Here is an 11,858-nt window from a genome sequence, read left to right as displayed (position 1 = left end):
TAACTAAGTAACGTAATTAGTTACTTTTTTATGGAGTAACGCGATATTGTAATGCATTACTTTTAAAAGTAACTTTCCCCAACACTGGTTACCACACTTTTACTATAATAAAACCATAGTTAATTTGTTTACTACGTCTGCGATCATTGTCGCGTCTCTGTATAAGAAAAATTTAAGTTATGTAAGACTTGAGGTATAAGTGTGTGAATTTTGTTTCAGTATAATTTCAGAAGTGTTTCTAAGAAGCTTTTCAGCGACCACACAAACTAATCATACAGATTTGTCATTCACACATGAATGAAACACCTGAAATATTAGTCTTGTTCTCACAAGCATCGAACGCTGATTATGTAATGGGCCTGATCTGGTCTCTGTGTCTCTGTCTCTCTGTCAGGTCGTAACCTGAGAGGATGGCTTCAGGAGCAGTTCGGTAGGCCTCTGGAACAGTGTGAGGACATGAGTCTACATAACGCTGCCCATGTAGGAGACCTAGACACTCTCAGGACCCTCCTACAAGAAGACCGCTTCAAACAGTGAGACTTCCTTCTCTGAATGATTCATTAAAGTTGACTTAAAATGAAAATGTATGCTGTCTGTTTTATAAATGCACATTATAGATCTTAATGTAACCAGTTGTTCCATGAATATAAACAACAGAATAAATTCCTCTCTGGTGACGTACAGGATTTCTCCAATCATTAAGCCCCTGCAAGCTCGCATTCATCTGCATTCATTTTTGAATGCAACACACACTCTACAAAACCCAGTAACCAACAGATGTTTAGATGCAGGTCCTCGCACTACAATTTTTCTTTTTTGATAATCTGTTAAACACAGAAGTACATCACAATACAGAAGAAAAGATCTCTTGCTACTAAAGTTTCATCACAACTTTAAAGGAGTAGTTCACCCCAAAATTAAAATTTGCTGTAAATTTACTCACCCTCAGGCCACCCAAGATGTAGATGAGTTTGTTTCTTCTTTACAACAGATTTGCAGACATTTAGCATCACTTACCAATGGATCCTCTGCAGTGAATGGGTGCCGTCAGAATGAGAGTGTCCAAACAGCTGATAAAAACATCACAATAATCCACACAGTTCCACAAACTTATTAAACTCACCTTGGATGGCCTGAGGGTGAGTACATTTTCAGCAACTGTCAATTTTTGGTGAACCATTCATTTAAAAGCGCCTACACACCACTGGTTTTGCTATGCACCCAGGGTGCGAACTACGGGGGAGCTAGGGGGAGCTCGGCTCCCCTTAAAAAGACATGGGCTCCCCTGAAAACGTGATTTGTGATTTGACATTTTGGGGGGTCTCAAAAATATTGGCAATGTGTTATTTTAACGTGCAATTTCAGTTTTGTGTAATGTGACCATCGTGGATTATGATGTGTAAAATTGCAAAAATATCATTCATTCATGCATGACGGCGATTTAAACCTAATTCACTTCAATAAGTGGGCTCCCCCAAAGTCCACGGTATAGTTCGAACACTGTATGCACCCATGTTTTACATTGGACAAAACTCACAACCCATGTTTACTCTCGGCTTCAAACAGTGAGACTTCCTTCTCTGAATGATTCATTAAAGTTGACTTAAAATGAAAATGTACGCTGTCTGTTTTATAAATGCACATTATAGATCTTAATGTAACCAGTTGTTCCATGAATATAAACAACAGAATAGATTCCTCTCTGTGACGTACAGGATTTCTCCAATCATTAAGCCCCTGCAAGCTCGCATTCATCTGCATTCATTTTTGAATGCAACACACACTCTACAAAACCCAGTAACCAACAGATGTTTAGATGCAGGTCCTCGCACTACAATTTTTCTTTTTTGATAATCTGTTAAACACAGAAGTACATCACAATACAGAAGAAAAGATCTCTTGCTACTAAAGTTTCATCACAACTTTAAAGGAGTAGTTCACCCCAAAATTAAAATTTGCTGTAAATTTACTCACCCTCAGGCCACCCAAGATGTAGATGAGTTTGTTTCTTCTTTACAACAGATTTGCAGACATTTAGCATCACTTACCAATGGATCCTCTGCAGTGAATGGGTGCCATCAGAATGAGAGTTGAATGTGTCCAAACAGCTGATAAAAACATCACAATAATCCACACAGTTCCACAAACTTATTAAACTCACCTTGGATGGCCTGAGGGTGAGTAAAGTTTCAGCAACTGTCCATTTTTGGTGAACCATTCATTTAAAGGCGCCTACACACCACTGGTTTTGCTATGCACCCATGCTTTACATTGGACAAAACTCACAACACATTTCAAGTGCGGTTCAAAGGTGATATTCTTAACACAGAATATAAGATTGTTTTTTCAGTGTGTAACATTGAATTATTTTCTAGGCAGATCAATGAGAAGTTGATTTGGTCCTGTGGTTGGCTGCCTTGCACGCCGCTGCGTATTGCGGTGGCTGTTTGTTGTTTCACCTATCAATTCGTGTCGATAAAGTATAATAGGGTAAATCCTGTATAGTGATTTATCCTATATAGTGCTTGCATAAAGCAAGTAGTGCATACACTTGTAGCTGTTATGTAACTTTGTAAGTCATTGTAAGCCCTTTTGAGGCATGCGCAAGCGCACGAACCCCAACCCCGCCCCCGCCGTTATGGCCACCCAAGATGTAGATGAGTTTGTTTCTTCTTTACAACAGATTTGCAGACATTTAGCATCACTTACCAATGGATCCTCTGCAGTGAATGGGTGCCATCAGAATGAGAGTTGAATGTGTCCAAACAGCTGATAAAAACATCACAATAATCCACACAGTTCCACAAACTTATTAAACTCACCTTGGATGGCCTGAGGGTGAGTAAAGTTTCAGCAACTGTCCATTTTTGGTGAACCATTCATTTAAAGGTTCGAACACTCTACTGGTTTTGCTATGCACCCATGCTTTACATTGGACAAAACTCACAACACATTTCAAGTGCGGTTCAAAGGTGATATTCTTAACACAGAATATAAGATTGTTTTTTCAGTGTGTAACATTGAATTATTTTCTAGGCAGATCAATGAGAAGTTGATTTGGTCCTGTGGTTGGCTGCCTTGCACGCCGCTGCGTATTGCTGCCATGATGGGTCACAGCGAGTGTGTGGAGTACCTGATCTCTCAGGGAGCTGCAGTGGACCTGCTGGATGTGAAGGGTCAGACCGCTCTGTACATGGCTGTGCTTAATGGACACCTGGACTGTGTGAAGATCCTTTTGAAAGCCGATGCTGATCCGAACGGCAGCATTCATCACCGGAGCACCCCAATATACCACGCTGCACAAGTGGGCCGAGTGGACATTCTATTAGAGTTGATCAGGTGGGGATATATCTTGCAAATGCTATAAATCTAGCGTAGCGTTAGTTCTGGCACGTCACGTTAGTCAAGCTCACATCAGCTGACTCTCAGCTGATCCCCATCAACCTATGGGAATACGACACCTAAGTATTCATATATAAGGTCCCGCAGTAGTATCAGCAGTTTTCGCATTGCTCAATAGCTAATTACCCTCCTCCATCCCCAACTCCTCCTCTATCCTTTGAATCAGACTAATTCTAAAATGTGTACATTACATTATTGAACTTTAACAATATCTGCAATACATTTATGTTGGTTCTGTTCTGTTTACCCTGGGGGGTTATTGCATGCTAGGCTGCATGGATGCGCAGGGAGTTCTTGCCCAGAACAGAACCATACCGCCAATCCAAACTGTATGCTAATTGTCAATCGTCTTTGACGATAGTGGTCCTGACAGAATTACTATATTGAAAATGGAGTTCAGTTACGACTCTACACTGGCGGCCAAAAGTTTGGAATACCATGCTGCATTAATTTGATCAAAAATACAGTATTAGATTTTGAAATATAATTACAATTTCAAGGAACTGTTTTCTGTTTAAATATATTTTGAAATGTAATTTATTCCTGTGTTGTCAAAACTGAATTTTCAGCATCATTACTCCAGTCTTCAGTATCACATGATCCTTCAGAAATCTAGTTTCTAGTAATTCTAGTATGTTGATTTGGTGCTCAATTATTATTGGTGCTCATTGATTGTAATCAATGTTAAAAATGTCTTTGCTGCCTAATATTTTTGTGGAAACCACATTTTTTTGCAGGATTTGTGGATGATTAGAAAGGTCATTGAACAGTGTTTATTTAAAATATTATAAATTATTATTATTATTATATTATTGTAACATGAGAAATGTCTTTACTGTCACTTTTGGTCTATTTAATGCATCCTTGCTGAATAAACATTTTAATTTCTTATTTTTTTATCGTTCATAGCCCAAACTTTTGAATAGTATGACAGTTTCCATAAAAACATATTAAACAGCATAACTTTTTCCAACATCGATAAGAAATCTTGAGCATCAAATCAGCATATTAGAATGATTTCTGAAGGATCATGTGACACTGAAGACTGGAGTAATGATGCTGAAAATTCAGCTTTGCATCACAGCAATAAATATATTTTTTTACTGTGTTTTGATCAAATAAATTCAGCTTTGGTGAGCAAAACAGACTTCTTTCAAAAACATAAAAAAAATCGTAATTATTCCAGATTTTTGGCTGCCCGTGTATGTTCTCATGGATTATTTAAGTGTGAATTATGATAATGCTGATTGCCCTGGAATACACACAGGTTCAATGCTGATGTTGATATTGACCAGCGGTTGGATCAGAGGTCTATGTTCGGCATGCACACTTTGAGAACTCTGGCAGCCTGTCCACTGTTCATCAGCGCTGCTTACCATCACTTCCCCTGCTTCCGGATGCTTCTGAATGCTGGTGCCAACCCCAACTACAACTACAATGGCCCCGTGAGCAGGGAAGCGCTGGTAAGGGGCCGGGCCTGCTGTATGCTGGATGCAGTTCTGAAACTCGGATGTGAACCAGTCTTCGTTAGCTTGCTGCTGGACCACGGCGCTGACCCGTATCTAGTCCCCTGGTACGAGCTCGATCCTGACACCATGGTTCGCTTAAAAGTCAACGCTGAAGCCCTTCGCATCTACCAGGAAGCCAAAAGTAAGTTGTAGTCTTGATGTTGTCATGTTATTATTGGGTCATTTCTATTATGCAGTATATTTTTTACTTTAAGTGCAGATTTTTTTATACAGTGAGGTCCAAAAATATGGATTTTTTCATTAAAACCTGGAAATAATTAAATGGAAACTTTTATTATAAAATTATAAAAGTTTTATAGCAAAAAACACTTATGTCAAATGAAGACCAACAAGCTCATAATTTTTAAATATGAAAAGTTTTTCAGTATCACAGGTAAGTGAACATTTTACATTCTCAGTGGATTTTAGTCATATGCTATGCACTTTTAATATGGAAAAAACAATGGTTTGTTAAAGAATATTTCAGATATTTCTTAATTTTTTTCCTTCATTCAAATTCTTTCAAACAATGTTGATGTTAACTAAAACTGTTGAAATGGTTTTGGTAATTGAAATAAAGCTAGAAATAAAATTAAATAAATAATATATAAAAAAATTTGAAATGTTGATTTGGCAATTGACTGAAATAAATTTAAGTTGAAATTACAAAAAAAAAATTTAAAATCAAAGCTATTATATAGAACTATAAAAACTAACAAAATGGCCAAAGCACATCAAATTAGTAAAGCTTAAACTAAAATTAAAATGAAAACTGAAAATGTAATTCTATTTCAAAATGTTAACACTGGTTTTAAATGATAATTGTTTTCTTTGGAAATGTTGTTTTCAATGCTGTTATGGATTCATAGTTTTTCCATGTGTCTTCAACCTCATTTTTTCGTCTTTTTAGTCTTCTGTAAAATCCTTTTAACTAACAACAGCCACTTCCTTAATGACATCAACCTTTAGGAAGTGACATCATTTTGGAGGGAAAACGACAGCTCAAACATTAGCCAGTATTATCAATGGATTTAATGAATTCTGCACTTTATGGCATACACAGGATGTGAACATTATTCTGTAAAACATTGAACTTGAAAAAGGCAATGCAGGAAATTCAGGAGATTCAAAATTACTTGATTGTTTTATTTCCGGGTATGACTTCAAATATGATTTTTTCCATGACTGTCAAATTACAGTTTCATTTCTAAAGGTCTTTGAGGCCTTTCCTGTACTCGCTAATATTGCTTTCCAACACAGGAAACCCGAGGAGATTGATGAACCTGTGCCGCATTACTATCCGGGAGATCATGGGCAAGAAGCATCTATCATGTATCTCTTCCCTTCCGCTGCCTGAAACCATCATAAAATTTATGTTTCACAAGGACTGACCATATAGACGGTCGATTAACTCAAGGGTGCAAGTGACCTCTCGCTCTCCAACACTACTTACACCAGTGACTTCCACTAGACTGGCTGCTGTGATGGCAAGGTAATGACGTTTATCTGGGTTGATTTTGGGGGGAAATCTGTGGAATGGATTCCTGGTAAAAATGAGTTAAATGGAGCTGAGAGTACTGTACTCTTATTGTGAGATGAATGCATAAGCATATTAGCAAAAATGTTTAATATATGCACTGCTGCTGCCATTTTAAGAGAGTTTTACATACTCTTCTTTGCACTGTGCCAAAGAACACGATTACCTGTAGTAAAATCACTGTAACGCACTGCCTTTTGTGGCTCATTGCTTTAACGGAGGACAATATTGAACACCACTGATAAGAGAAAATTCTATTGAGATTAGTCTTATTTTAGCCTGTGCTAACACTTACAGCATTTAAGTAATGACTATTGAATATTATTAGAATTATGATATTGGTGATATGTACTCATATCATCTATATTTGATGATATTGCTGAAACTTTCCTTACATATTCATTTCCATATAGTTTTTTTTGCAATATTGGTAATGTGAAGAATGTGTACTTCTGGACTTTTTTGAAGTAGCTTCTACTTTCCTTGAATATTTCAGTTTGTTGCGACTTATTTGTTTACCTCACTACAAATGTTTTCCAGATAAATATTTTTTACTTTAAAAGATTCTGATTGTCTCTTTGTTTCATTATTTGTTTCATTATTTAAAAGAGCGGAGTGGAAAATATAAATATTTTGAAACGTTACAAATACAAACATCACTTTTAATGCATCTTTGCTGAATACAAGTGTTCATTTCTTGTAACAAATCATTCCAGGATTTTAAACGGTAGTTTATATTTTATTTAATGTAATTTTAATTATTTTTTTCTTTTTCGTTTCATTGTGTACAATTTAATGCTGTCAAATGATTAAAATGTTGTTTACGTAATATATGTGTGTGTACTGTGTATATTTATTATGTATATATAAATACACACACATGCATGTATATATTTAAGAAAAATATGTTATGTTTATATATTAAATATATTTATATAGATTATAAATTATATGATATATATATATACACATACTTTTTTTTTATAAATATACACTGTATGTGTGTGTATTTATATATACATAATAAATATACACAGTACACACATATATATATATTATGTAAACAGAAACTTTTTTGGGGGATGCGATTAATCGCGATATTATTATTATTTTATTGTCTTATGTTTTTTTTTTGTTATTATGTAAACGGATACAATTTACCAGTGACAAATCAAATACAAAATAACCAAAGTCAACAAAACATACATGACAGCCCACGTGAGTGAGTGAGTGAGTGAGTGACAGAAACTTTTTTGGGGGATGCGATTAATCGCGATATTATTATTATTTTATTGTCTTATGTTTTTTTTTTGTTATTATGTAAACGGATACAATTTACCAGTGACAAATCAAATACAAAATAACCAAAGTCAACAAAAGATACATGACAGCCCACGTGAGTGAGTGAGTGAGTGAGTGTAAGTGTGACTGGGTGTGAGGGGTGGAAGTATATAAACAAAGGAACATGTAGAAAAGTACAACAGACATAACAATAGTAGAAAACCGTAATCGTAATGATGACAATAGTAATAATGATGATAAAAATAGCATTAATAACAAAAATCAGAGGATGAGGAAGGTGATAAGTAATAATAGTAATAGCAATAATAATAATACAAATATATATATTAATAAAAAATAAATTAAATAATAATAATAATAATAATGAACTAAATTTATCAGAAATGAGGGGAAAGTTGGAGGATGTGGAAGATGACAAATAGCAAAATAATAGTATTAATTAGTCATTAGTAATAGTAGCAATAATAACAATATTAACAATAAACTCATTCATCAGGAACCGGGGCGAGGTTGGAGGATCAGGAAGAGGACAAATAGTAATAATAATAATAATGGTAGTAGTAGTAATAATAATGGCACCAACAACAACAATAATAATAATAAAGCTAAAAAATAGTGAGATATTGTAAGGCTGCCTCTGGGCCCTCCATGAACACAGCATAAGTTGGTCCCCCGCCCATGTCACCCTACGACAGGCCATCAAGGAGAGGTGCTGTGGGGCACAGGGCCCAAAGTCCCACCCCTGGCCGCCTGGCCTCCAGGCCGCCACATACATATATATATATATATATATATATATATATTATTTTTTGCTTTTGATGCATTTATTATTAATTTTGTTATAGACGTATATGTGTGTCAACTAGTGTGTGATGCTTTAAAAAAGCATGACGTGCAGCGTGGAACCAGCCCAGTGCAAAGCCCAGGCCCCCATGCGCACGTCACATTTACCCTGTGTGTGTGCTATATACATATACACACATACATATACATATATACACACACACACACACACGTATGAAGGTTTTTTTTTTTTACTCTTTCACTTGCTTATGTTCCAATCAATATAACAAAGAGTGAAAAATTTAAGGGGGTCTGAATACTTTCCGTACCCACTGTATATCATCTACTATGTGAGGCATTAAAAAAACAAGGCATGTAGTGCTGAACCAGCCAGAGGCAAGAAGTCCAGGGCAAAGCTGGTACAAGCTGGATGTACAAGGTCTCCAGCCCCACATCACACCCACCCACAACTAATCCGAACCACACAGGGCAGGGACTGAAACGCCACAGCCAACTGAGGCCCAGAGGCAGGAAAAGAGAAAGAGAGAGAGAAAAAATAATAATAAACAAAAGACAATGAGAGTGGGGAGAGAGAGACAGAAAGAGAAAATAAAGGAGAAAAATCAATAAATACATTTATAAGTATTTAATTAGGTTTGATATTAGCCATTGTTGCTACCTCCTCCTAACCCCCCTCCCCCAAGGATATTGTTTAGATATTGATGAAGATGTGTCATTGAGGATGGCTTCAGACAAAAAGGTTCAGCGGATTCATGATTGATGGAAGTTTATGAGAGATAGCCAAGAGGGGTGTAATTCTATTGTATTATTTTGAGTGGAAGTTGACAGGTTTTCCATGGAGATGTACTCTATTAGTAAGTTTTTCCAAGATGTAACATGTATGGTGTTCCTTGATTTCCAGTTCATGAGGATAGTTTTCTTTGCGATAGTTAGAGCCACTAGGAGTAATTGACTATTTGTATTGTTTAAATTAATTATGGATATGTCACCTAATATACAAAGGGAGGGAGACAATGGGATGTGACATTCCATAAAGTTGGATAGTGAGTCAGTAACGTTTTCCCAAATTTTTTTAATTGAGGTGCAATGCCAAATGGCGAGAAAATAGGTGGCTGGTGTGTTTTGTGTACAATGTGAGCATGTTTCTGAAGTAAAACCCATTTTAAATAATTTTCGTCCAGTTAGGTGAAATCTATGAAGTACTTTATACTGTATAAGTTGCAGGTTGGCATTTTTTGTCATGAAGTAGATATTTTTGCAGATTTGTGTTGTTGTTGTTATGTTTTATTGAAGTAAAAGTCATGCATTAAAATATAACTAAGTCATTTATTGATGTAGTATCTTTTATTTATAACACTGATATGCACACAGCTCTATGCTCCCATTGGCTTTTTTATTGTTTGTATTTAGCTGTATGTTTTTTTTCTTTACCCTAAGGGGTCATTATTGTTCTTTACTCTCAGCGTTTAAATTATTGCTAAATTAAAAACGTAATTATCATTCAACGCAGGAAGTGATTTATACTTCCTGTAAGACAGCCTGTCTTCACAGAGGCCCTTCCCACAAGTTTCTCAGGGATCTTAGTAGATATCATGTTAAGCTATCACATCTCACCATCATATAATAGCCCCTGATGTGCACTGATTCCACTGAGGTTTTCAACCATATCGCAGATTTCCCAGGCTTCGTCCATCAGGATCACTCTCTGGGTACAACTGGCTTTTTTCCTTGTCAGACTATAACTTTAGTGTGCTGTGACATTAAAACCACATCTTGTTGAAAACCACAAACTGTGGAAAAAGCAAAGCCTGGGAAAGGCCGGACTCTGCCAACGAATCACCAGTGGGCTCATAGAGAACTGCAGTCCCTCTATCTGCATCTGGGGGAAAGGTGGGTTCACACACTACTAAGTGCACTCTTGTTCGTGGGTACTCTGTAATAATCTCCCTTGGTGCATTTTTGCTGTTACGCTGCCATTTAAATCTTGATCAAAGCTCTCTTGTTTAATGTCAATATGTCAGCAGCAGATCTTAAGTGACTGTCATCTTTTTCCGATTGTTTTCAACAGCGTATCTGGAAGGAGGCCACTTAGCAACCCCAAAACTCCAAGAGTAGTAGGATGCGTGTTCAGATGGGTGGGCACTAAATCCCTAAAGTTTGATTGGCCAGTCCAGGTGTCGTCTCAAAATTCGAAACTGTGATTGGCCATCTCCCAAGGCAGAGGCGGGATGCTCTTTAAAACCCAATATAACCTCCTTGGTTTGAACTGGAGTGGGAAACCATGTCAAGAAATGACAGACTCATTTGGATATTTCCCATCCAAAATAAATATGTAAGTACACTTTATGAAATAGCCTACAAATATCAGTTTTCTTTGTCCCTAGTGCAGTGTGTTTCCATCAAGCACCCAACAGTCTTAAAAATAAAGGCTCCAAATAGAGGTTTTGCAGTGATGCCGCAGAAGAACCATTCTGGTTCCCAAAAGTACCTTTCAGTGAACAGTTCTTACAAGAACTACTTTTTTAATAACTTTTTTTTTCAATTTATTTACTTTTCGTGGAACTTGGAATTGTTAACTCAAAAAAAAGAAAGAAAATTAGTTAAAAAATATACTCACTCTCAGACCATCCAAGATGTTGATGAGTTTGTTTCCTCGTAGGAAAAGATTTTGAGAAATGTAGCATTACATCACTTGCTCACCAATAGATCCTTTGCAGTGAATGGGTGCCGATAGAATGAGAGTCCAAACAGCTGATAAAAACATCACAATAATCCACATGACTCCATCCATCAATAAAAATATAAATCATTTATCCTCTACCCTCTATCCATAATATTGCTTTTTCCAGTGAAAACGTAGTTTAGTCTGAATCGGGAGAGAAATATGCGCAGATCAAGCAACATTTACAGGTTAAACAGTACAAATATTTCAGTGGATTTCGCTGTGAGAAGACAACAGGGGATGAACTTTGTAACCGGAGAATTCTGGATTGGTATTTTGGCCAGAGGCGACAGAGCCTTTCCATTCACAGACTTTAATTGATGAACTTGTGGATTATTATGATGTTTTCATCAGCTGTTTGGACTCTCATCCTGATGGCACCCATTCACCGCAGAGGAGTGATGTAAATGCTAATTTTCTCAGATTCTGAGTGTGTTGTCAGCAAATTGCCAGCAAAATTCATTTTGGGGTAAACTATTCCTTGACCACATGGTCAACTCTAGGCTCTGTAAACTGAGCTGAATGTAATATTTCTAAGTAAAAAGGGGTCTTGGGAGCAGCCTGCATTTTATTTAAAGCAAAA

At 36.5% G+C, this 11,858-nt stretch overlaps 1 protein-coding gene across 1 annotated transcript in view; it reads left to right on the top strand.

The window, feature by feature from the left end:
- Positions 1–10,694, top strand: part of asb1 (ankyrin repeat and SOCS box containing 1) — an 11,697-nt gene extending 1,003 nt beyond the window's left edge. Inside the window, exons 2-7 of the mRNA XM_016293532.1 lie at positions 395–533; positions 3,037–3,339; positions 4,670–5,052; positions 6,171–6,402; positions 10,289–10,443; positions 10,622–10,694. Coding sequence (XP_016149018.1) covers positions 395–533; positions 3,037–3,339; positions 4,670–5,052; positions 6,171–6,301 — 956 coding nt within the window. The 3' untranslated portion in view covers positions 6,302–6,402; positions 10,289–10,443; positions 10,622–10,694. The remainder of the gene's footprint in view (positions 1–394; positions 534–3,036; positions 3,340–4,669; positions 5,053–6,170; positions 6,403–10,288; positions 10,444–10,621) is intronic.
- The last annotated feature ends 1,164 nt before the right edge of the window (positions 10,695–11,858 follow it).

The sequence above is a fragment of the Sinocyclocheilus grahami genome, unplaced genomic scaffold, assembly GCF_001515645.1.
Source record: "Sinocyclocheilus grahami isolate Dianchi unplaced genomic scaffold, SAMN03320097.WGS_v1.1 scaffold304.1, whole genome shotgun sequence".
NCBI classification, from domain to species: domain Eukaryota; kingdom Metazoa; phylum Chordata; class Actinopteri; order Cypriniformes; family Cyprinidae; genus Sinocyclocheilus; species Sinocyclocheilus grahami.
Note: the sequence above shows the minus strand (reverse complement) of the source record. Positions and strands in the feature narration are given on the sequence as shown.